General features: G+C 39.3%; 1 protein-coding gene across 1 annotated transcript in view; it reads right to left on the reverse strand.

Moving 5' to 3' along the window:
- TUT4 (terminal uridylyl transferase 4) overlaps positions 1 to 25580 on the reverse strand; it is a 121475-nt gene that overhangs the window by 79607 nt on the left and 16288 nt on the right. Inside the window, 3 exon segments of the mRNA XM_044913871.1 lie at positions 9034 to 9307; positions 9371 to 9481; positions 9483 to 9883. Of these exon segments, the coding sequence (XP_044769806.1) occupies positions 9034 to 9307; positions 9371 to 9481; positions 9483 to 9791 (694 nt within the window). The 5' untranslated portion in view covers positions 9792 to 9883.

Below are 25580 nucleotides of genomic sequence, written 5' to 3' on the forward strand. Positions count from 1 at the left end.
TCATGATCTCAGGGTCTTGAGATCGAGCCTTCTGTTGGGCTCTGCACTGGGCATGGAGCCTGCTTAAGGTTCTCTCCCTCCCTCCCTCCCTCTCTGCCCCCTCTCCCGAACAGAAGGAAAGAAGGAAGGAAGGAAGGAAAGAAAGAAGGAAAGAAGGAAATCATAAGAAAATACATTTATAGTACTATACTGTATTTATTAAAAAAAAAAAATTGGGGGACGCCTGGGTGGCTCAGTCGGTTAAGCGTCTGCCTTCAGCTCAGGTCATGATCCCAGGGTCCTGGGATCGAGTCCCGCATCGGGCTCCCTGCTCCGCGGGGAGCCTGCTTCTCCCTCTGCCTCTGCCTCTCTCTCTCTCTCATGAATAAATAAATAAAATCTTTAAAAAAAAAAAAAAAAATTGGGCTCCTGGCTGGCTCAGTCTGTAGAGTGTATGACTCTTGATCTCAGGGGTTTTTGTTTGTTTTTTAAAGATTTTACTTATTTATTTGACAGAGAGAGAGACAGTAAGAGAGGGAACACAAGCAGGGGGAGTGGGAGAGTTCGGAGAAGCAGGCTCCCCACCGAGCAGGGAGCCCGAAGCAGGGCTCAATCCCAGGACCCTGGGATCACGACCCGGCTGAAGGCAGACACTTAATGACTGAGCCACCCAGGCACCCCTGATCTCAGGGTTTTAAGTTTGAGCCCCACACTGGGTGTAGAGATTACTTAAAAAAAATAAAAAAAGATTTTTTAAATTTTTATTTTCTTACCCCACTGCCCTTTTTAAAAGTTTTTAAAAATTAAAAAAAATCCACACACACACAAAAATCCACATAAGTGTACCTCTGCAGTTCAAAACTGTGTTGTTCAACTATACAACTGTATTCTCATAGCACTTGCTATTATCTCTCACATTACTGTATAATAATGTAATTTGTATTCATTTATCTATCTCCTACTTTAGATGATGGATTCCTTGATGCTAATGACTAGGTTTTATTTAACCTTTTTACTTTCATATTTTAATACCTAGACCAGAGGTGAGACTTAATAAAAGTGTGAATAAAATAATTTGTATGTATCTAAAAACACTGCTTAAAGTAAATGCTCATAGACAACCAAAAGATCTCTCACTCTACCCTCAAAAGCCAAACTAACTACATACCATCTATAAGAACCATGACAGTCAGTTCTACCTTTTGATAGCACTAATTTTTCAAACAAAGAAGAAATGGTATGCCTCTGAAGTCTCTAGAATCAGATGGCAAACTCTTAAACAAAAAATGTTTGAATCACATCAGAATTATGGCTAGGTTAGCTAACTGATTTTTAAATTATAGTCGGAAACACTGATGCACAATGAGCAATTTGCAATTATGTCCTAGTATTTGGAAAAATAATTAGGTTCTTATGTAACCATCTTATGATGGAAATGTAAAAGAAAAGGCAAAATCCTAGTTTTATTTCTACATTTTATGATAAAGAACAGTAGCAAGAAAACAATATTCTAACCTTCTCTTTTTTGCATGTACAATTTGCCCAGCACAACAAGGCAACTAACATCAACAAATCCTGTAATACTGTCATTTCTGCCAATATAAATAATTATAGAAAGCTACATATCTTTCTTTAAAAGTCAGAAATAAATGAGATTATTTAATTTTCTGAAATCAACATCAATATAAAATAACATCAGACAGAATTTCCCAAACTTTTTTCCATAGAACTCTAGCCCCATGAGATATTAATACTCTCACAAAACAAGAGTTGAAAACAAGTATTCAAACAAAAACCTGTACATGAATATTCAGAGCAGCACTATTCACAACAAAGATGGAAAAGACCCAAATGTCCAGTCACTGATAAACAGATAAACGGAATGTGGCATATCCATATAGTAGAATATTAATTCAGCTGTCTTAGCTCAAGTTGCCATAACAAAATACCATAGACTGGATGGCTTAAACAACAGGAATTTATTTTCTCACAGTTCTGGAGGCAGAAGAGTCCAAGATCAAGGTGCCAGCAGGGTCGTTTTCTGATTAGAGCTCTCTCTGGATTGCAGCTTGCTGTGTCCTTCTGAGGCCATTCCTTGGTTAGTGCATAGAGAGAGAGACAGATCTCTCCCTCTTCTTATAAGGCTTCAATCCTATTGGATTAGGACCCCCCTTAGGACCTCATTTAATCTTAATTACCTCCTAAAAGCTCATCTCCAAATGCAATCACACTGGGAGTTAAGGCTTCAGCATAGATATTTTAAGGGGATACAATTCAGTCTATAGCATCAGCCTTAAAATGAAAGAAGTACTGATGGATATATACTATAACATGAATGAACCTTGGAAACATGATGCTTAATGAAGGAAGCCAGACACAAAAAGATCACATATTATATGATTCCATTTCTATGAGATACCCAGAATAGGCAAATATATAGAAAAAGAATGCATATTAGTGGTTTTCAGACGATGACAGAGGGAGGGAGAATGGGAGTGAATCTTTTTTTTCCCCAAGACCTGAGTTGAGATCAAGAGTCAGACCCTTGGGCGACTGGGTGGCTCAGCTGGTTAAGCGACTGCCTTCGGCTCAGATCATGATCCTGGAGTCCCTGGATCGAGTCCCACATCGGGCTCCCTGCTTGGCAGGGAGTCTGCTTCTCCCTCTGACCCTCCCCCCTCTCATGTGCTCTCTCTCATTCTCTCTCAAATAAATAAATAAAATCCTTAAAAAAAAAAAAAAAAGAGTCAGACCCTTAACCAAATGAACCACCCAGGTGCCCCAAGGGGAGTGAATCTTAATGGGTACAGGGTTTCCTTTTGGGTGATGAAAAAGTTCTGCAATTAAATAGTGGTGTGGTTGTATAACACAACAAATGTACTTAATGCCATTGAATTATATACTTTTTTTTAAAGATTTTACTTATTTGAGAGAGAAAGAGAGAGCATAAGCAGGGGGAGGGGCAGAGGGAGAGGGAGAAGGAGACTCCCCGCTGAGCAGGGAGCCTGACGCGAGGCTCAATCCCAGAACCCTGAGATCATGACCTGAGCCAAAGGCAGACACTTAACCGACTGAGCCACCTAGGCGCCCCAAATTATATACTTTAAAATGGTTAAGATAGTAGTTCCTATATGATTCAGCAATTCCACTCCTACACATATATCAAGGACAAGTGAAAACATACATCCACATAAAAACGTTTAAATAAATGTTCACAGCAGCATTATTCATAATAAACAAAAGATGGAAACAACTCAAACATCTCTCAACTGATAAAAGGATAAATAAAATGTGGTATATCCATACAATGGAATTTAGCAATAAAAAGGAATAAGGTACTGATATATGCTTCAACATGGATGAATCTTGAAAACGTTGTCCTGAGGTGCCTGCGTGGCTCAGTTGGTTAAGCATCCAACTTTTGATTTTGGCTCAGGTCATGACCTCAGGGTCATGAGATCAAGCCCCACATCAGGCTCTGAGCTGGGCGTGGAGCCTGCTTAAGATTCTCTCCCTCTGCCCCTCTCTCTCTCCCTCACCCCCTCTCTCTCTCCCTCACCCTCTCTAAAATAAAGGAGGCAGGGGGCGCCTGGGTGGCTCAGTTGGTTGGACATCTGACTCGGTTTTGGCTCAGGTCATGATCTCAGGGTTGTGGGACTGGGCCCTGCTTTGGGCTCTGAGCTCAGTACCAAGTCTGCTCGGGACTCTCTCCCTCTCCCCTGCCCCTGCTTGCACGCACTCTCTCTCTCTCTCAATTAAAAAAAAAAAATCAAACCAACAAAACCCGATTGTGCTAAGTGAAAAAAGCCAAACAAAAAAGGCCACATATTATATGATTCCCTTTATATAAAATAGGCAAATCTATAGAGACAGAAAATAGATTAGTGACTTCTTTTTTTAAGGGGTAAGGGCAAGAGAGAGAGGGGGAGAGAGAGAATCTTAAGCAGGTTGCACACCCAGCATGGAATCCAATGCAGGGCTGATCACAACCTGAGCCAAAATCAAGAGTCAGAGCCTCAACCAAGCCACACAGGTGCCCCATGAGTAGTGACTTTTAATGGGTACAGTTTATTTTGCAGGTGATGAAAATTTTCAGGAATTAGTGACAATATCTACACAACTTTCTGAATATAGTACTAAAAACCACTAACCTCTTTTTTTTTTTTTTTTTTTAAGAGAGTGTGCACATGCAAGCAGGGCAGGGGGGCAAGCAGGGATAGGGGGCAGGGAGTGGTGTGCATAGGGAGAGGGAGAGAACCTTAAGCAGACTCCGTGCTGAACAAACCCAATGTGGGGCTTGATGTCAAGACATGATGACCTGATGACTTGATGACATGATGACTTGAGCCGAAATCAAGAGTTGGTTGTTTAACCAACTAAGCTACCCAGGTGCCCCTAAACTGTATGTTTTTAAATGAGAAATTTTGGCATGTGAATTGTATCTCAATAAAACTATTATACAAAAAGGTAGGGGCACTTGAGTGGCTCAGTTGCTTGAGCATCCTGATCTCAGCTCAGTCTTGATTTCAGGATCTGAGTTCAAGCCCCACACTGGGCCCACATTGGGTGTGGAGCATACTTAAAAATAATAATAGGGGTGCCTAGGTGGCACAGTCACTTGGCAAACTGACTCTTGGTCTGGGCTCAGGTCGTGATCTCAAGGTTGTGAAATAGCGCCCCGTGTTGGGCTCCCCACTCAGTGCAGAGTCTGCTTGAAATTCTCTCTCCCAGGGCGTCTAGGTGGCTCAGTCGTTAAGCATCTGCCTTCGGCTCAGGTCATGATCCCAGGGTCCTGGGATCAAGCCCTGCATCAGGCTCCCTGCTCAGCCAGGAGCCTGCTTCTCCCTCTCCTGCTCCCCCCTGATTGTGTTCCCTCTCTAGCTGTCTCTCTCTGTGTCAAATAAATAAATCTTTAAAAAAAAAAAAAAAAGAAATTCTCTCTCCCTTTGCCCTTCCCACTTGTGTGTGTGCATGTGCTCGCTCTAATAATCTTTTAAAAAATAATAATAATAATTTTTAAAAGGTAAGTAAGAAAAATTAAAAGTATGACAGTGATAAAGAGTATGGAGAAAAATTAAACTAGTAAAAAGGAAGGACTATAAATTTTAGATAAGGGACCCAGCAAAACCCTCGCTGAGAAGGTGGAAGGTAAGAGAGCAAGCCATATGGACATCCTGGGGAAGAATGTTCCAGGCAGAGGAAAAAGCAAATGTGAAGGCCATCCTCCATATCTGAGGAAATACAAGGAAACCATGCACTTGGAGCAGAGAGGGAGAAAGTAAGAAGCAGATGAATGAAAGTGAAGTGAGACAGTGGCACAGATCACATAGGGCCTTACTGTTCACTGCAAGGACACTGTCACTCTAATGTATGGGAAACTACAGAAACATTTTGAAGAGTAGTAATATGATCTGAATAATTTTAACAGGATCATTCTGGCTGTTATGTTGAAAATACAATGAAAAGTTATGTAAGTGAAAGTAAAGAGATAAGACAGGTTATGCTGCTCAAAAGCATGATCCTAACCAGCAACATCAATCTTACTCAGGAGCTTGTTAGAAATCCATTATCTCAGGTCCCACTCTAGACTTCAAAATAAAAAATTTCTGGGAAAGGAACCCAAGAATCTACATTTTAATACAATTCCCAGATAATTCATATACATATTAAAGTTTGGGGGGAAAAAAAAGTTTGAGAAGCCCAGATCTAAAACACTCACCCCTCAAATATTCATCACGCTCCCTCTCTTACCATTTTCCTTCAAGTATTTCTCTAATGTTACTTTCTCAGTGACAATTTAAATTTGAAACACCACCCTCAGACACAGTAGCATCATTCCCTACAATCTTTCCTATTTTTTCTCATAAGATTTATTACCATCTAACTTATGACATACTTTCATTATTTACTATATATGCTGTCCCTCTCCTCCTACTAGAATATTAGCTCCTTTAAGCAATGTCGTCTCTTTTGTTCATTGCTAAATTCCTAGCAACTAAATTAGTACCTGACACATAGCAGACACCCATAAAAATATTTATTAGATGAACGGCAAAAGGAAAAGCTAGAAGTGCTAACTGGAAGCTAAAGTTGGGCCTAATGAAGTAAGATTAATGGGCGCTTGGGCGGCTCAGTTGGTTAAGCGACTGCCTTTGGCTCAGGTCATGATCCTGGAGTCCCTGGATCGAGCCCTGCATTGGTCTCCCTGCTCAGCGGGGAGTCTGCTTCTCCCTCTGACTCTCCCCCCTCTCATGCTCTCTCTCTCAAATAAATAAATAAAATCTTTAAAAAAAAAAAAGGAAGATTAAGCCACTAACTTCAGGTGGGCCTGATATTAGTCAAAATTCTATAAAGCCTTTTAAGTCCAAATAGGCAATGATTTATATATCAAAGTTTTATTCTATTTAATTTATAAAGGGGCACTCTAATGAGAAATCATTAATTTAAATATAATTTGGACCTTTTCATATGAGGAAAAAAGCACTAAACAATTATGTATGAACATGACTTCGAGGCAAATATTACACATACTGAATTCTTTAATGAAAAACAACTGCTGTACTATAAATCATTCTTCTGAATTTGTTAAACCAAGTCTCCCAAAAGGACCTCTACTTGGTCTACTAGCTTCTTTAAATTAGTTCAACTTGTTCTCCATATTAACAAATAACAAAACTGCATTTAATTAGAGAAATAATAATAATAAAGGATACTCATTCATTGCCACCACATGCCTACCATGTCAGGTACTACATGAAACACTCCATTAGAGTACTTCACTTAACCTTCATAAAATAGGCAGCAGCATCTTAACTTTGTTTTAAAAAATAAAGAAACTGATTGGCTGCCTGGGTGGCATAGTCAGTTAAGCATCTGACTACTGGTTTCAGCTCAGATCATGACCTCAGGGTTGTGAGATATAGCCGGGCTCTGTGCTCAGCAGGGAGTCTGCTTGAGATTTTTCTCTCCCTCTCCATCTCCTGCTCATGCGTGCTCTCTCTCTCTTTAAAGTAAATAAATAAATCTTAAAAAAAAAAAAATGAGGAAACTGAAACATGTTCTAAAGGATAAGCAGCTTACCTGATGTGTATCTAGATGCATTATCTCTATCCATTCATTATGTATATCAGTACATCTATTCATATTATATAAATTTAAAAAATAAAGTATAAGTAGCCTATCGAAGATTACAGACTTACTAAGTGGAGAAGATGGGATTCAAAACCTATGCAATTCTACTCTAGAGCCCACACTGTCAATCATATCACTGTCACTTCACTTACTTTCCCTTTTTAAAAAAATAATCCTTGGAGGCACCTGCGTGGCTCAGTCAATTAAGCATGTGCCTTCAGCTCAGGTCATGATCTGGGAGTCCTGGGATTGAGCCCCACATCAGGCTCCCTGCTCAATGGGGAGTCTGCTTCTCCCTCTCCTCCCCCCTCTCTCTCTTTCTCAAATAAATAAATAAAATCTTTGGGAAAAGTAATAATAATCCTTGAATCAGATATTTCACTAACTCAAGCATTCAAACCCTTGTAAGTGATCTTATGCACCACGATTTCCCAACTTCAATCATTCCCATACTATCATGTTCAGATTTGTCTTATCTGAACACTATCAGCAGTGTTATTTTTTTGATACTATCTTTAAATTGACTTACTTTTTTTGGCCTTCTCCTAAACTATATTTTTAAAATTATGAAGTTGGTATTTTTCTTATACACATAAAGATATGTGTATTAAAGTTTAAAAAAAATGGTCTGTCAATATACTATCAATTGTGTATCATCAGAAATAAAAGAAACTATATTTAAACTCTTTACCAGAGTTTTTCAAAGTGTAATATATAATGACTTAGAAATAGTTTTTTTTTTTTGTTATTCATATATCAAGGAAAGGTTTTATTTACCCAGCTGAAACATGAGAAAAAAGATAGCCAAAAAAAATCCACTAAGTTAAACAAAACCAAGATTAAAAGTACTCAAAAGACATAGACAACATTTATAAGCAATTAAAGCTAAGATCAAAATACCAAAAGAAAATGAATTTTACACCAGAATTCTCAAGTAAATTGCAAGTGTCCTAACCAATCTCTGCTTCCTGTAAGGAATTTGCTGCGCTACAGTCCAAACGATTAAAAACATGTATAAATATATCTGATCATAGCACTACCTTGCTTCAAACTCTTCAATGGCTTCTCAAAATACTCATCATAAAGTGCAAACTGTCTATCACATCTTAAAAGGTCCTTCATTCTCCAATTATTGTGTGCATTTTCAGCTGGATCATTTGCCACTTTCGCCCCCAATTCTGTTCCAGTCATACTTAATCTCAGTCATACTCTTATTTTCACTTTTATGTCCTGCATTTTCTCAATCCAAAGACTAAATCCCTCAATTAAATCATGCACTCTCTCAACTCTAAGTTTTTGCACTGAACTAAATTACCATTTTATTTATGTGTATCACCCTCATCTAAGTAGAAGCATCCTTGAGATTTGGTGTTGTATTTTTTGTTTTTCCATTGTAAACATATGCTTGGCATATAAAAGGAACTCAGTACATATGTTTGTTGAATGAATGAGCCACATATTACCAGGACCACTGAAAAAGTGTGTAAGTGTGGGGGCACCTGGGTGGCTCAGTCGTTAAGTGTCTGCCTTAGGCTCAGGTCATGATCCCAGCATCCTGGGATCCAGCCCCGCATTGGGCTCCCTGCTCAGCAGGAAGCCTGCTTCTCCCACTCCCCCTGCTTGTGTACCCTCTCTCGCTGTGTCTCTGTCAAATAAATAAATAAAAAATCTTAAAAAAAAAAAAAGTGTGTGTGTACATACACATGCATGTACAGACTACAGGAGCCACTAATTTCTATTTGCACAGGCTTTTTATCTACCATAATAAATGTAAAGGTTCTTTTTTAGCTTAAAAAGCTGTATTATTAATGTCCTTTTTGTAATTAAAGTAGTTAAAATCAAACTAAGGATAATCTAAAGTATATTAATATAGGAAAATCTCTCCAAAAATGTGACCTGTGGGATAATCTAATTTGTACTTACTCAAATCATCCGATATGTCTTCAATTCCTGAAGCACTATCATCAGAATCAACAGTATTATCTGTACATGCTTGTTGCTTCTGAGATCCTGGTGAGTTTTCCAAAGCAGATTTTCCTCCCTCTACATCAATATTCACTTTGTCCAGAGTCGTAAAAGAGCTTGGAATTGTTTTTCCAATATGTTGTAATTCTGTCCGTCGCATGTTTTCCTTCAACAGTAAACTGGGAGCCTTTTCTGGTTCTGCTGGTGAACCAGGGACCTTTTCTGATTTCATCTGAGAACTGGGTCCTTTTTCCATTTTCCTCTGTGAACTAAGTGCCTTTTCTGTTGCTGTCACCTGTGAGCTGGGTGTCTTTTCTGTTTTCACTGGTGAATTAGGGGACTTTGGTGATTTTTCTGCTTTTGCTTGTGAAACTGGTACCTTTTCTGCTTTCACCGGTGAATTAGGTGATTTTTTTTGTTTTGCAGTGACTTTGATCTCGAAGGACTAATCCCAAATCTCTAGGGCTTGCTATGTTGGCAGCATTTATTCTACATGATTTAACTTCTGTTTTTTCTATACAAATATCATTTTGCTTATTTTTTTTACTACTATTCTTATTTGGAGAGCTGGTCCCAATTTCTTTTATGGATTTATCATTTCTAGCTTTCAAAGTCTGATTAGATATAACTTTAACTGCTTTGCTTTCTTCAGAAAGAGCCCAAGCATTCTTCTTTGGTTCATGATTTTCATTTTTAGAGGTCTTAGAGTCTTCCATTATTTGAAAACCTGCTTCTTTCCAATTGTGATATTGTTAAATGGCAGATTCCCAGTAGCTGAACTGCTTCAAGTCCAGATTAGGCAAACAAACTATTGGGTTGAAAAAAAAAAAAACCAAAATGTGTTATTTAAAATGCAAAAGCCATTTTTCAAAAATTGGTGAGACTTTCAAAAACTTTCAAATTTGTCTCAAAACTGAAGAAATTGTAAAACCTTAAAAAACTCTGTTAACCATATGAGGAATTAAAACCCACTTCGTAAGTAACAGCCAAATGGTCATAAAGAAGGTTCTAATGTAATTATGGCAATATGGCAAAACAGAATTTTAAAAGTAAAATTTGTTCTACATTACTAAATAAGAATTTCAACTAAAAGGGAAATAAAACTCGCAACTGATGTACCACAATTAATATAAAAGGAAATGGAACAAAGAAAACACAGGCATTCCAATCTAGGGGCACCTGGTTGGCTCAGCATGCAACTCTTGATCTCAGGGTCTTACATGGGGTATAGGGATTACTTAATAAGACTGATATTCTCTCTTATTAAGAAAAAGGAACTGATTAGGCTCTTCTTTCTAAGTATTTTTTTTAAAGATTTTATTTATTTATTTGACAAAGAGAGAGAGTGAGAGAGGGAACCCTATGCGGGGCTCGATCCCAGGACACTGGGATCATGACCTGAGCTGAAGGCAGACGCATAACGACTGAGCCACCCAGGTGCCCCTCTAAATTATTTTATAAAGTAATTTTTTAATTATAATTAAAATTTAAGCCAAAACAAACAAAAATTTAAGCCAAAACCACCCTATATTTTCACCATTAGTATCTTTTATGACTAACGTTATTTTCTAGTAAAAAGCTCTACCACTTTTAGCTATAAAAGAATGTTTTTGCTCCTCATTTTTGGATATTTTAATTCATTTAATTTATACATTCTGCTTTCAGTATTCTTTATAAGGTGTTTCACATAACTGTCAAAACAGTTGCCAAATATATGCCTATGTCTAAACTTTTGTAGAAACTGCTGCACATTCCTAATTTTAAAAATAAAAATGGATCCTATGGGACACCGGAGTGGCTCAGTTAGTTAAGCATCTGCCTTCGGCTCAGGTCATGATCTCAGGGTCCTGGGATCAAGCCCCACGTTGGGCTCCCTGCTCAGTGGGGAGTCTGCTTCTCCCTCTCCCTCTGTGATCGCTCTTGCTCTCTCTCTCTCAAAATAAATAAATAAAAAATCTTTTAAAAAGTGGATCCTATTTTTTTTTTAAGATTTATTTATTTATTTGACAGAGAGAGAGAGCACAAGTAAGCAGAGCGGCAGGTAGAGGGAGAGGGGGAAGCAGGCTGCTCCCTGCTGAGCAGAGAGCCTGATGCGGGACTCGATCCCAGGACCCTAGGATCGTGACCTGAGCCAAAGGCAGATACTTAACTGACTGAGCCACCCAGGTGCCCCTGGATCCTATTTCTAAAAGACCAGTTTTACCTTATCCAATAACCAAAATATTTTTTAAAAATTTTTTTAAGATTTTATTTATTTATTTGACAGAGACAGATAGCGAGAGAGGGAACACAAGCAGAGGGAGTGGGAGAGGGAGAAGCAGGCTTCCCGCGGAGCAGGGAGCCCAATGCGGGGCTCGATCCCAGGACCCTGGGAACATGACCTGAGCCGAAGGCAGATGCTTAACTGACTGAGCCACCCAGGCGCCCCAATTTTCTAATGCTATCCTATGATGATGACTCTAATAATTTTGTAGATGTTATCTTACTAACAAAAGCCATAAAACAACAAACCCTTGATTGAGCCATGCTGATCCACAATTCTGTTTATAAAACTTCTTAGATACACTATTCCTCCACTCAAAAAAACTCCAGGGGCACCTGGGCGGCTTAGTCGGTTAAATGTCTGCCTTTGGCTCAGGTCATGATCCCAGGGTCCTGGGATCAAGCCCCATGTTGGGCTCTCTGCCCAGCGGGAGCATGCTTCTCTCTCCCTGCCACTCCCCCTGCTTATACTCTCTCTCAGTCAAATAAATAAAATCTTAAAAAAAAAAAAAAGTAACAGATGTCCTATTGCTTTAAAAAAAAAAAGATTCAAAAAAAAAAAAGCCAGTGTGGTGGGGCACCTAGCTGGCTCAGTCTGTAGAGCATGTGACTCTTGATCTCAGGGTCATACGTTCAAGCCCCACACTGGGCATGGAGGCCACCAAAAAAAAAAAAAAAAGTGTGGTAATTTATATGGCAAAATTGCTATTTCTAAGCTATCGACAGTACAAATTTTTCCCAAAAAAGTTGTAATTCCTAGAAATAAGTTCTGAGAAGGTAAGGTTTTGAGTAAGGTTCACTGCTTCCCAGTGCACTCATAGCAAAATTGGTTGAGCCAAATAAAAATGTTGGACCTATGTTCTAGTTCCTGGTTACATTTTTAGAATGTAGTAAATGAGAATTAAATGAGATTCTAACCTTATATAAACAATTATTATCAAGAAAATAAAAAGAATTTGTAACGAATTTCTTTAAAAAGTTGTTTGAAATATAGAAAATAGTATTTAGAATATATCCCATTTCATTTTTATATTAAGACATCAGTCCACTTCCTACTTCTAGTTCTAATCACGTCTTCCTTCCTTGAATCCTTACAATGACTACTGATTACGAGAGACAGGGAGTTCTCAGGCCCTGAGACCTCAACTAACAGCGGGAGCCAGGTTCTTGACTTTGCTGTGAGAAAGAATTCAAGGACAAGTCAGAATGAAGTATAACTGAGGAAGCTTCACTGCAAAGTCAAAGAACACACTCCAAGGAAGGAGGAGTGCGGGCACCCTCAGAAAGAGGATCTAAGTAGCACTGGGTAGATGTGAGGCTCTGATTTTTATGGGTGGTTATAATTTGGGCATCAAATACTCATGTGGGGTTCCAGGGAACAGGCAGGGATTTCTAGGAACTCTGCAAAATATTACACAATGCTCTACATTAGCTACTATGTGCAAGTATATAGTAGCAGGTACATTTCAGGCTACCTGGGTCTTTGTGTGCATTTAAGTTGCAGTTAAGCAAAGCAACAGCAGCAGAACACTTGTGAGATCATGAGAAACCACAGAGCTATCAGAAGTTTGCTTAATTGCCACAAACTGTCAGGTATCAGACTTTGTTCCCTGTTTTTTGTTTCTCCTGCAAATATCCAGCACTTCCCTATTTTGCATGCCTTACTACCACAATGCTAGGTACTTAGCAGACATTCAAAATGTAATTAGCAATTAAAAGAATATCCACTCCAGACAGATGGCTTCACATCCTTCTTTTCCTGATGAAAACTGAAGCCTTTAGCAGAAACTGGAATTTTCTTTTTTTTTTTTTTAAGATTTTATTTATTTATTTGAGGGAGTGAGCAAGCACAAGCAGGGGGAGAGTCAGTGGGAGAGGGAGAAGTAGGTTCCCCACTGAGGAGGGAGCCCAACTCAGGGCTCCAACCCAGGACCCTGGGATCATGACCTGAGCCGAAGGCAGAAGGCAGATGCTTAACCGACTGAGCCACCCAGGCACCCTTGAATTGTTTCAAGAGTTTTTGATGCTTTTCTATAATTATCCATTACTCAATTGACAGATTGGGCTACAAATTCTAGAGCTTTAGACTTAAAAGAGTTGTATGGATAACACTAGGTAAGAAAGTTTACCAGAAATAACTGTTGCATAATAGTAGAAAAACTAATCATAGCAGTAATTACTTCTCAAGTAACCCTTTCACAGGACAGACAGGGAAACTATTTTAAGGCATGATTACAGAAAGCCATCAGAAGTTTGTACGGCTTTAAAAAAAAATTAGGGGCACCTGCGTGGCTCAGTTAGTTAAGCAACTGCCTTAAGAGATAAGAAATCGGGCCCTGGGGCGGCTCAGTCAGTTAAGTATCTGCCTTCCGCTCAGGTCATGATCCCGGAGTTCTAGGATCGAGCTCCACATCGGGCTCCCCGTTCAGGGGGTGTCTACTTCTCTCTCTTCCCCCTCACCCTGCTCATGCTCTTTCACTCTCTCTCTCTCTCAAACTAAAAAAAAAAAAGAGAGATAAGAAATAATTTCTGATTTTGTTTACGATTATATCTTCAGTGCCTACAGCAGTGCCCAGTTTAAAGTAGGCACTCAATAAACCTATTACGTGGATTAATGAACACTTAAATTACTTTTAATTGTTCACATTTTAAAAACAAAATAAATCCAAAACATTTTCATTGCATCATGACTTACATTATTTACAATGTAAATAGGATATATCTCTCTTTCAAAAAGTCTTCCCTAATCTATCCCCAAGGCTCCTACCACCTAAGCTGGGCTCAGATAAATATGCCTCTTTCTATGAACTTTAGTCTTACCTTTCTCATAGCACTCAGTACTTAATACGTTTTTTAAAGTTTTTTTTTATTTATTTATTTTAGAGAGAGAGCAAGCAGGAGCAGGGGGTAGAGAGAGAGCAAGCAGGAGCAGGGGGAGGAGCAGATGGAGCGGGACAAGCAGACTCCGTGCTGAGTGAGGAGCCCCACATGGGGCTTGATCTCATGACCCTGAGATCATGACCTGAGCCAAAATTAAGAGTCAGATGCTTAACCAACTGAGCTACCCAGGTACACAGTACTTAATACTTTTTATGTATTTATTTCCTCTTTGGACTATAGAAACTTTTTTTTCCAATTTGCTTTCCATAAAACAAATACATATACAGAGTTCAAAAAGTCAACAGTACTACAAGGCAAAACAGTATTTGTCCACCAACTACCCATCTTCCTCCTCAGAAGCAACTTACTTTCAACTCTTTCAGTGGTTTCTTCTGAGATTTATCTCCGTATTTCTAAATTACATGCTTAAGCTGATACTGATCTTAATTTGTTTTAACTTTAGATAGTATCCACAGACTTCCTACTATGGAAGATAAGAATTTGGCTGTCTCAAACATTCCCCCTAGAGACAAATAGAATTATACACACACATATGTTCCTATCCCACCTACATCTTCCGAAGATGATTTCACTAAGAGGTAACAGTATTATTCATGGCTGAGCCAAATATATACTATAAAACTTTCTAAATGCCCCTCAAAATTTATTTTCTCCTTTTCCCACACACATAGCTAGATTGTCTTTCCCAACCTTCCTTACTGTTAGGTGTGTCCTTAAGATCAAGTTGTTACCTCCTCCATGCTCTCCTCGTATCACTGTATAAAATTCTCAATCATCCATCTTCAGGCACAGAGCCAACAATTATGTTCTAATCCAGATCACTGAGTCTCAAGTTTCTGTGCATCAGAATCAGCTAGTTCCAAAATGCAGATTCTGATTCTAATTTGGAGGACTGACATTCTGCATATCTAATAAGCCCAGGTAAAGTCAATGCTGTTAACACTTGGCCATACTTTTGGCTGGACAACATCATCAATGGAACTTGGGCCCCTGAGTGACCATACAGAACTACTCATCTGGATCAGGTGACCACTCACCTAGCAATTGTTATATGAAAGAAAGATAAAACTCTATTTTTTAAGGCACTGTACTAATGGATTTCTTTGTCATGGTAGCCCAGCCTTTTGACTTAATATATATATATAATAATCACATTTTTCTTTGGTATACTTTTCAATTTTACCTGGAATTAATCATTGCCTCATTTTTCTTAAGATTTTTTACATACCTATCGATAATTCATTGACAGAAGCATAAATCTGTGAATATGTTCAAACACACATCATATAGTCCATATGTTTGTTTTTGTTGTTCTCTCCTTGAACATCCCCTGTCTAGCACTTGCTGGTCACTACTAGTCTTTTACCACAGCTGTCACCCTGAAACTTCCTTTCACTATCATCCTACCAATTCTTATCCACCCTCATGCTGACTTCTATCTTCCTCTTCCACAATTTACTCCCTCTTTTTTTGGTGGAGTACATCCTCCAGTACCTAAGAAAGGAAATATGAAAGGTAGTGAAAAAAAATAATTATGCCCAATTTCTGCATTTCATTCTGTGTAGACAGGCATCCATTATCATAACACTCTGGACTTTTTTCCACTCCCCTCATTCATTCTTTTCCCAAAGACATGGACTAACATATTTCATCAGTGAGTTTGTGAAAATGATGTAGGCAAAACTAAGTATCTCTCTCTCATCCCTCTTCACAGCTAGCTGTTCATAAGGAAGAGAATTCCACTTTCCCATTCGTACTCTAACATTTACAGGTATAAGCCCCACACAGGGTCTGCAGTTGTGCCTATGCCCGAGTAAGTCTAATTCTGGCACTGAGTATTAATAAACAACTTGAAAATAAAAAATCCATTCTCCAAAGTGAATTTTATCCATAATAAAAATGATAATCTGGGGGTGCTTGGGTGGCTCAGTAGGCTAAGCATCTGCCTTCAGCTAGGGTCATGATCCCAGGGTCCTGGGATCAAGCCCCACACCAGGCTCCCTGCTCAGCAGGGAGTCTGTTTCTCCCTCTCCTTCTTCTCCCACTCGTGCTCTTGCATGCGCGTGGTCACCCTCTCTCTCTCTCAAATAAATAAATAAAATCTTTAAAAAAAAATTATAATCTGATCTCCATATGCTTCTTTCATCTTTCGGAATTTGTTCAGGATTCAGGAAGGGAAACAGTGCTAATTATTGGGTCCCTTAAGTCCCAAAGGAAGTAAATCTTGTAAGACTTTATATGTCTTAAATGTCTTTTCTATCTTCATATTTTAATTAGGTTTAAACTTCTAGGTTAGAAATCATTCACTCAAAATGCAACAGGTATTGTTTCAATGACTTCTAGTTTGTAATGTTAATACTGAGAAAATCATGCCATTCTTATTTTCCATCTTTTTTACTGAACTGCTTTCTTCCTTATGGAAACTTTCAGGATATTCTCTTTGTCTCAGTGTTCTTTTTTTTTTTTTTTTTAGTGTTTTTTAATTTTTTTTTTTTTTTTTAAGATTCATTTATTTATCTGAGAGAGAGAGAGAGAAAGCACACATGCAAGCAGGGGAGGGCAGAGGGGGAGGGAGAGAGAATCTCAAGCAGACTCCCCACTGAGCACAAAGCCCAACGTAGGGCTTGATCTCACGACCCTAAGATCATGACCTGAGCTGAAATCAAGAGTCAGAAAGTTAACCAATGAACCACCCAGGCTCCCCTCAGTGTTCTGTAACTTCTAAATGATAAGCCCTGGAGCACATATTTCTTCATTCATTTTTCTTGGTATTCAGTTTGCTCTTTTAATCTCTAACTCAAGTCCCCCCCCACTCCTGAAAATTTTTTCTTGTATTATGTCTTCTATCATTTCCTCCCTTTCATTTTCTCTTTTTTTCTAGTTCCTATTAATTGGACTTTATGCATCCTACATTGATTCTCCACTTATCTTACCATTTTTCTCCATTTCCCACCTTTATTTTCTTTCCTGAGTGATTTCCTCACCTTTATCTTCCAACTCTTCTACATTTGGAGGAGAGGAGCACAGGAAGTATATACTTTCATTTCTAAAAACACTTTAACTCCCTGATTATTACTTCTTACAGAACTCTGTTCTGGTCTCATGACTATCATCTCTTACATCTGAAGACTAATAGTTTTTCTTAAATTTTTTTCTGCTCCTTGTAGTTTCCTGAATTTCTTACTTGTTTTCTTCTCTATCAAGCACACTAACATACGCATAGGAAAAAGTAAGAGAAAAAAGGAGAAAAATATTTGAAGAAATAATAGCCAAAAATGTGCCAAATCAGATGAAAGACACAATTATACACATCCAAAAAGTCCAATAACTCCAAGCAGAATAAACTCAAAGAAATCCACGCCAATCAAGACCCATTATTATTCAATTTTGAAAACCAAAGAGAGAATTTTGAAATCAGCAAGAGAGAAGCAACTTCTCATGCACAAAGTATTCACAATAAGATTAACAGATGATTGGGGCGCCTGGGTGGCTCAGTCATTAAGCGTCTGCCTTCGGCTCAGGTCGTGATCCCAGGATCCTGGGATCGAGCCCTGCATCGGGCTCCCTGCTCTGCCGGAAGCCTGCTTCTCCCTCTCCCACTCCCCCTGCTTGTGTTCCCTCTCTCGCTGTGTCTCTGTCAAAGAAATAAATAAAATCTTTAAAAAAAAAGATTAACAGATGATTTCCCATCAGAAACCATGGAAATCAGGGGTGACCAGGCAGCTCAGGCAGTTGAGCCTCCAACTCTTGATTTTGGCCCAGGTCATGATCTCAGGGTCATGAGATTGAGCCTGGCATAGGCTCCACACTGGACATGAAGCCTGCTTAAGATTCTCTCTCTCCCCACTCCCTCTGCCCCACTCCCTCCCTGGCAAGAAAAAAATAAAAAGTACAAGGATGGAAAAAGGTATCCCATGCAAAAAGCACTACAAAGAGAGCTGGGTGGTCATATAATTGTTAGACAAAATACATTTTAAGACAAAAGAGATTACAAGAAACAAAGAAAACATTATATATTGATAAGGAGATCAATCCGGGGTGCCTGGGTGGCTCAGCTGGTTAAGCATCTGCCTTCAGCTCAGGTCATGATCTCAAGGTCCAGGGATCGAGCCCCACATTGGACTCCCTGCTCAGTGGGGAGCCTACTTGTCCCTCTGCCTCTGCTCCTCTCCCTGCTTGTGCTCTCGCTCTCTCAAATAAAATCTTAAAAAATAATAATTGGAGGGCGCCTGGGTGGCTCAGTTGGTTAAGCGACTGCCTTCGGCTCAGGTCATGATCCTGGAGTCCCTGGATCGAGTCCCACATCGGGCTCCCTGCTCGGCGGGGGGTCTGCTTCTCCCTCTGACCCTCCTCCCTCTCTTGCTATCTGTCTCTCATTCTCTCTCTCAAATAAATAAATAAAATCTTTAAAAAAAAAAATAAAAATAATAATAATTGGAGACTTCAATACCCTACTTTCAATAATGGATAGAACAACCAGACAGAAAATCATTAAGAAAGTAGACGACTGGGCGCCTGGGTGGCTCAGTTGGTTAAGCGACGGCCTTCGGCTCAGGTCATGATCCTGGAGTCCCAGGATCGAGTCCTGCATCAGGCTCCCTGCTCAGCGGGGAGTCTGCTTCTCCCTCTGACCCTCCCCCCTCTCATGTGCTCTTGCTCTCTCTCTCAAATAAATAAATAAAATCTTTAAAAGAAAAGAAAGAAAGTAGACGACTTTGGGGCACCTGGGTGCCTCAGATGGTTAAGCGTCTGCCTTCAGCTCAGGTCATGATCCCAGGGTCCTGAGATCGAGCCCCGTATCGGGCTCCCTGCTCAGCGGGGAGCCTGCTTCTCCCTCTCGCTCTGCCTCTCCCCCTTCTCATGCTCTATCTCTGTGTCTCAAATGAATTAAAAAAAAAAAAAAAAATTAAAAAAAAATTAAAAAAAAAAAAAAGAAAATAGAACACTTCAACAACCCTAATGCCAATTAGACCTAACATACTCAGAAGCCTCTACCCAACATCAACAGAATACATATTCTTCTCTACTGCACATGGAACATTCTCCAGAACAGACCATTTTGCAAGGCCACAAGACAAGTTTTAATAAACTTAAAAAGACTGAAATCATACAAAGTATCTTTTCTTATCACAACAGAATTAAATTAGAAATCAAATCAATACAAAAACTGGAAATTTCACAAATATGTAAAACTTAAACAATGCACTCAAATCAACCAATGGGTCAAAGAAGAAATCACAAGGGAAATTAGAAAATACTTTGAGACAAATGAAAACAATGTACATTTTACCACATTTTCTAAAAACGGATAGAAAAGGGATGTTTCACATAATTTTTAAAAATAAGGATTATAGGGCGCCTGGGTGGCTCAGCTGGTTAAGCATGTACCTTAGGCTTGGGTCATGATCCCAGAGTCCTAGGATCAAGCCCTGCATCGGGCCCCTGGCTCAGCATGGAGTCTGCTCCTCCCTCTCCCTCTGCCCCTCCCCCCCGCTCATGCTCTCTCTCTCAAATAAATCTTTAGAAAAGATTCTTTTAATTAAAAAAAAAATTATAAAAGAATAAACAACTGTTTACCAACAAATTGGATAACCCAGATAGAACGGTCAAGTTGTACAAACTATCAAAACAGAGTCAAGAACAAATAAAAAATCCAAATACACTTACAACAAATAAGTAGATTAAATCAGTAATCAAAAACCTCCCAACAACAACAAAAAGCCCAGAACCACAAGACTATACTGGTGAAGTCTATTCAATATTTAAAGAATTAACACCAATCCTTCTCAAACTCTTCCCAAAAAAATTGAAAAGGAGGGGGCATTTCCTAACTCATTCTCTGAGGCCAGCATTACCCTAATATATGAACATACAGTCAAACAATCATCAACAAAATATTAGCAAACAAAGTAAAGAAGGATAGCTGGAAGAAAGGCAGGTAGGCACAAGGGGCCCCCACCCAAGGAGGAAACCACCCTTAAACACCACCCTGAAAGGAGCCTCCACCCTTTCTCACATGATAGGTATATGATAAAAACCTGATAGGGTGACAGGAGCACAGAGAGTTAATCAGATTAAAAGAGCCCACCAACAAGCCCATAAAAACTGCTAGACTGGGGTGCCTGGGTGGCTCAGTTGTTAAGCGTCTGCCTTTGGCTCAGGTCATGATCCCGGGGTCCTGGGATAGAGCCCCACATCGGGCTCCCTGCTCCGCAGGAAGCCTGCTTCTCCCTCTCCCACTCCCCGTGCTTGTGTTCTCTCTCTCACTGTCTCTGTCAAATAAATAAATAAAATATTTAAAAAAAAGAACAACAACAAAAAAACGCTAGACTTAGAAACTCCAGTGGCAACCCTCTTGCGTCCCCTCCCTCTTTAGGAGCTTTGTACACTATCACAATAAACTTTGCTTTGCTGCCCACCAGTCTTCGTCTGATCTACCTTTTTATTATTCAAAGCAGCATGACCAAGAACCACAGGCACTAAAGGAAAAGAAATCCTGTAACACAAGCAGCATATTATACACCATGACCAAGTGAGATTTACCTCTAGAATGCAAGGGTGGTTCAACATACAAAAATCACTGTAAACACCATATTAACAGACTGAAGGAAAAGGAAAATATAATCAGCTTGACTGATGCAACAAAAAGCATTTGAAAAAATCCAGCAGCCTTTCTTGAAAAAAACATTCAATAAACTTGTAATAGCAAGGAACCTCCTCAACATGATAAAAGTCATCTTACAAAACAAAGACACAGCTAACTGTTCCCCTACAATCAGGAATAAGACAAGGATGTCTGCTTTTTCCACTTCTATTTGACATAGTACTATTGTAAATTACAGCTAGAGCAATTAGGCAAGTAAAAGGAAAAAAGGCAGCCAAATGGGAAAGGAAGAAATGAAATTATCTTTTTCAGATGACATGATCTTGTAAGTAAGAAAACCCTTAAAAGTGCACCCAAAAAAAAAAAAAGGCACCAAAAACAGAACTAAAAAACTAATTCAGTAAATTGCAGAATACAGAATCAACACAAAGATCAGGTCTATGAAATTAAGAAAATAATTCCATTTACTTTAGCATCAAAAAGAATACTTAAGAATACATTTAACTAAGGAAGCAAAAAATATTCTACATACTTTAGCATCAAAAAGAATACTTAAGAATATATTTAACTAAGGAAGCAAAAAAAATTCTACACAGAAAACTACAAAACAATACTGAGATTAGAGTTAAACAAATGGTACAAGATCCCAAATTCATGGATTCCTTCCAGTCTATTTTCCCTGCCTACCCCTTCCTTGCATTCTGCTTTCAGCTTCTAATCACTGCCCTCAGGTAACTGAGGCCAGAAATCAGGAACTATTTAAGCTCCTCTTAGAGCCCCAAGGGATAGAAAACTGGAAGACACACCTCTTACAATGTTCATCATTCACTTAAAAGGATTAAGCACTCCACCCCTTGCTTACTGTTATTAAGCTCGAAAATCCCAAGAATGGCTTAGGCTTTTTCCCCCAGAGCTGCCAAAAACTGGAGACTAGGCAGAATTCATGATGTGCAGCCCACTGTGTACTCAACCATTCATTTCCTTCACTTATCACCAATAACTTAATTAACAATATTGTTAAAATGCCAATACTACCCAAAGTAATCTATAGATTCAATGCAATCACTATCAAAATCCCAGTGGTATTTTTGCAGAAATAGAAAAACTCATCCTAAAATTCATATGGAATTTCAAGAAACTCTGAAGAGCCAAAAGAATCTAGAAAAGGAAGAAAAAAGTTGGAGGACTCACACTTCCTGATTTCAAAAATTACTACAAAGCTACAATAATCAAAACAGTATCATACTGGGCGCCTGGGTGGCTCAGTTGGTTAAGCGACTGCCTTCGGCTCAGGTCATGATCCTGGAGTCCTGGGATCGAGTCCCGCATCAGGCTCCCTGCTCGGCGGGGAGTCTGCTTCTCCCTCTGACCCTCCTCCCTCTCATGCTCTCTGTCTCTCATTCTCTCTCTCTCAAATAAATAAATAAATAATAAAAAAATCTTTAAAAAAAAAAACAGTATCATACTGGCATAGAAAAGACATAGATTATTAAAATAAAACAGAGAGTCCAGAAATAAACCCTCACATACATGGTAAACTGATCTGATAATGATGCTAAAAGTATTCAATGGGGAAAGGACAGTTTTTTCCACAAATGGTGCTAGGAAAAACCAGATACCTACATTCAAAGGAATGAAGTTGGACCCTGGCCTTACACCAGTTATAAATATTTAATCAAAACAGATCAAATCAGATAAAGACTTATAATTAGTATATTATATAATTTATTAAAGCACTAATTGGGGGGCGCCTGGGTGGCTCAGTCAGTTAAGCATCTGCCTTTGGCTCAGGTCATGATCTCAAGGTCCTGGGATCAAGCACTGGGCTCCCTTCTCAGTGGGAAATCTGGTTCTCCCTCTCCTTTCACCCCCTTGTGCCCTCCCTCTCTCTCTCCCTAATAAATAAAATCATAAAAATAAAAAGGCACTAATTGTAAAGCGAAAGACTGGAAAAAATCTCTAACGACCATCAATACCACATTGGTAGGGAAAACTATCATAAAATCATAAAATATGTTACTATACAGCCATAAAACAGAATGAGGAAGTCTCTATTCTGCTATGGAGTGACAGTGAGGACCTATTTACTGTTAAATTAAAAAAGTAATACACACAGGAATATGTAGTAAGTAATTCTGTGTAAGAAAAAAGAAAATGGGGCACCTGACTGGCTCTGTCAGTAAAGTCTGCAACTCTTGATCCCGGGGTTCTGGGTTCGAGCCCCACGCTGGGTGTAGAGATTACTCAGAAATAAAATCTTAAAAAAAAACCAACCAAACAAAAAATATATATACTTAAATTTTCAGAAATAAACAATGGGGGCACCTGGGTAGCACAGTCAGTTAAGTGTCCAACTCATGTTTGGGCTGGGGTCATGGGATCTGGCCACATGAGGCTCTGTCCTCAGAGCGGAGTCCTCCCTCTCCCTTTCCATTGTCCCTCCCCCTCCTTATGCATCTTCTCACACTGTCACTCTAAAATAAATAAATAGGGGTGCCTGGGTGGCTCAGTCGTTAAGCGTCTGCCTTCGGCTCAGGTCATGATCCCAGGGTCCTGGGATCGAGCCCCGCATCGGGCTTCCTGCTTGGCGGGAAAGCCTGCTTCTCCCTCTCCCACTCCCCCTGCTTGTGTTCTCTCTCTCACTGTCTCTCTCTGTCAAAATAAATAAATCTTAAAAAAAAAAAAAAATTAAAAAAAAATAATAAAATAAAATAAAATAAATTAAATCTTTTTAAAAAAGTTCCAAAGATGTAAATTTTAAAATTACACTAAAACTATACCTTATATTTTATTTTTTTAAAGATTTTATTTTTAAGTAACCTCTACACCCAATGTGGGGCTGAAACTCACAACTACAAGATCAAGAGTCACATGCCCCACCGAGTCTGCCAAGCACCCTACCTTATATTTTAACTTACACACACACACACACACACACACACACACATACTATAAAAACTGGTAAGTCTTCACAACCTTGGATCTGGCAACAGCTTAAGTATAATATCAAAAACAGACAACAGGGGCACCTGGCTGGCTCAGTCAGTGGAACATGTGACTCGTGATCTCAGAGGGTCATGAGTTTGAGCCCCACAGAGATTACTTAAAAATAAGTAAGCCTTAAAAAAAAGAAAAAGCACACAACAACAAAAAATACTGGATCATCAAAAAAATTTTTTTTAAGATTTTTTTATTTATTTATTTGAGAGAGAGTGAGAGAGAGCCCAAGAGGGGGTAGGGTCAGATGGAGAAGCAGACTCCTGCTGAGCAGGGAGCCTGACATGGGACTCGATCCCGATACTCCAGGATCATGACCTGAGCCGAAGGCAGTCGCTTAACCAACTGAGCCACCCAGGCACCCAAAAATACTGGATCATGAAAATTTAAAATTTCTTCCTTGACATCTTTCTTGGCAATGATTTTTCAGATTTGACACCAAAAGTAAAGGCAACAAAAGCAAAAATAAACAAGGAAAACTATCAAATTAAAAAGCTTCTGGGGGAGGGGCGCCTGGGTGGCTCAGTCGTTAAGCGTCTGCCTTCGGCTCAGGTCATGATCCCAGGGTCCTGGGATCGAGCCCCACATCGGGCTCCCTGCTCCACGGAAAGCCTGCTTCTCCCTCTCCCACTCCCCTTGCTTGTGTTCCCTCTCTCGCTGTGTCTTTCTCTGTCAAATAAATAAAATCTTTAAAAAAAAAAAAAAAAAAAAGCTTCTGGGGGGACGCCTGGGTGGCTCAGTCAGTTAAGCATCTGCCTTCAGCTCAGGTCATGATCTCAGGGTCCTGGGATCGAGCCCCACGTTGGGCTCCCTGCTCAGCGGGGAGTCTGCTTCTCCCTCTGCCCTTCTCCCTGCTCGTGTTCTCTCTCTTTCTCTCTCTTGCTCACTCTCTCTTAAATAAATAGAATCTTTAAAAAAATTAAAATAAAAAGCTTCTGGTGCTCCTGGGTGGCTCAGTCAGTTAAGTGCAGCTCGGGTCATGATCTCAGGGTTGTGAGATCAAGCCCCAGGTTGGGCTCCACACTCAGCAGGGAGTCTGCTTGAGATTCTCTCCCCCACCCAACACCCATGCACACACTCTCTCTAAAATAAATAGGTAAGTCTTTTTTAAAAAATTAAAAAGTTTCTGCATAGCAAAGTAAAAAGGCAACCTACAAAACAGGAGAAAATAGATGCAAATCACATATCTGACAAGGGGCTAATACCCAAAATATATGAAGAGCTCACAGAACTCAACAGGTTAATAAAACACAATCAGATTTTAAAATGGGCAGAGAACATGAACAGACATTTTCCAAAGAAACCATACAGATGGCCAACAGGACATGAAAAGGTGATCAACAACACTAATCATCAGGAAAATGTAAATCTAAACTACAATGAGATATCACCTCACACCTGTCAGAATGGCTATTATCAAAAAGACAAGAAATAACAAGTACTGGCAAGGATGTGGAGAAAAAAAAATCCCTATGCACTGTTGGTGGTAATATTAAACTGGCACAGCCACGATGTAAAACAGTGTGGAGGTACTCAAAAAATTAAAAAGAACTACCAAATAATCCAGCAATTCCAATTCTGGGCATTTATTCAAAGGAAACAAAAACATTAACTCAAAAAGGTATCTGCACCCCCCCCCCATGTTAACTGTAGTGTCATTTACAATACCCAAGACATTGAAGCAACCTGTGTCCATGCATGGATGAATGGATAAAGAAAATGTGGTATGTATATACAATGC

Source organism: Neomonachus schauinslandi, chromosome 4 (genome assembly GCF_002201575.2).
Source record: "Neomonachus schauinslandi chromosome 4, ASM220157v2, whole genome shotgun sequence".
NCBI classification, from domain to species: Eukaryota; Metazoa; Chordata; class Mammalia; order Carnivora; family Phocidae; genus Neomonachus; species Neomonachus schauinslandi.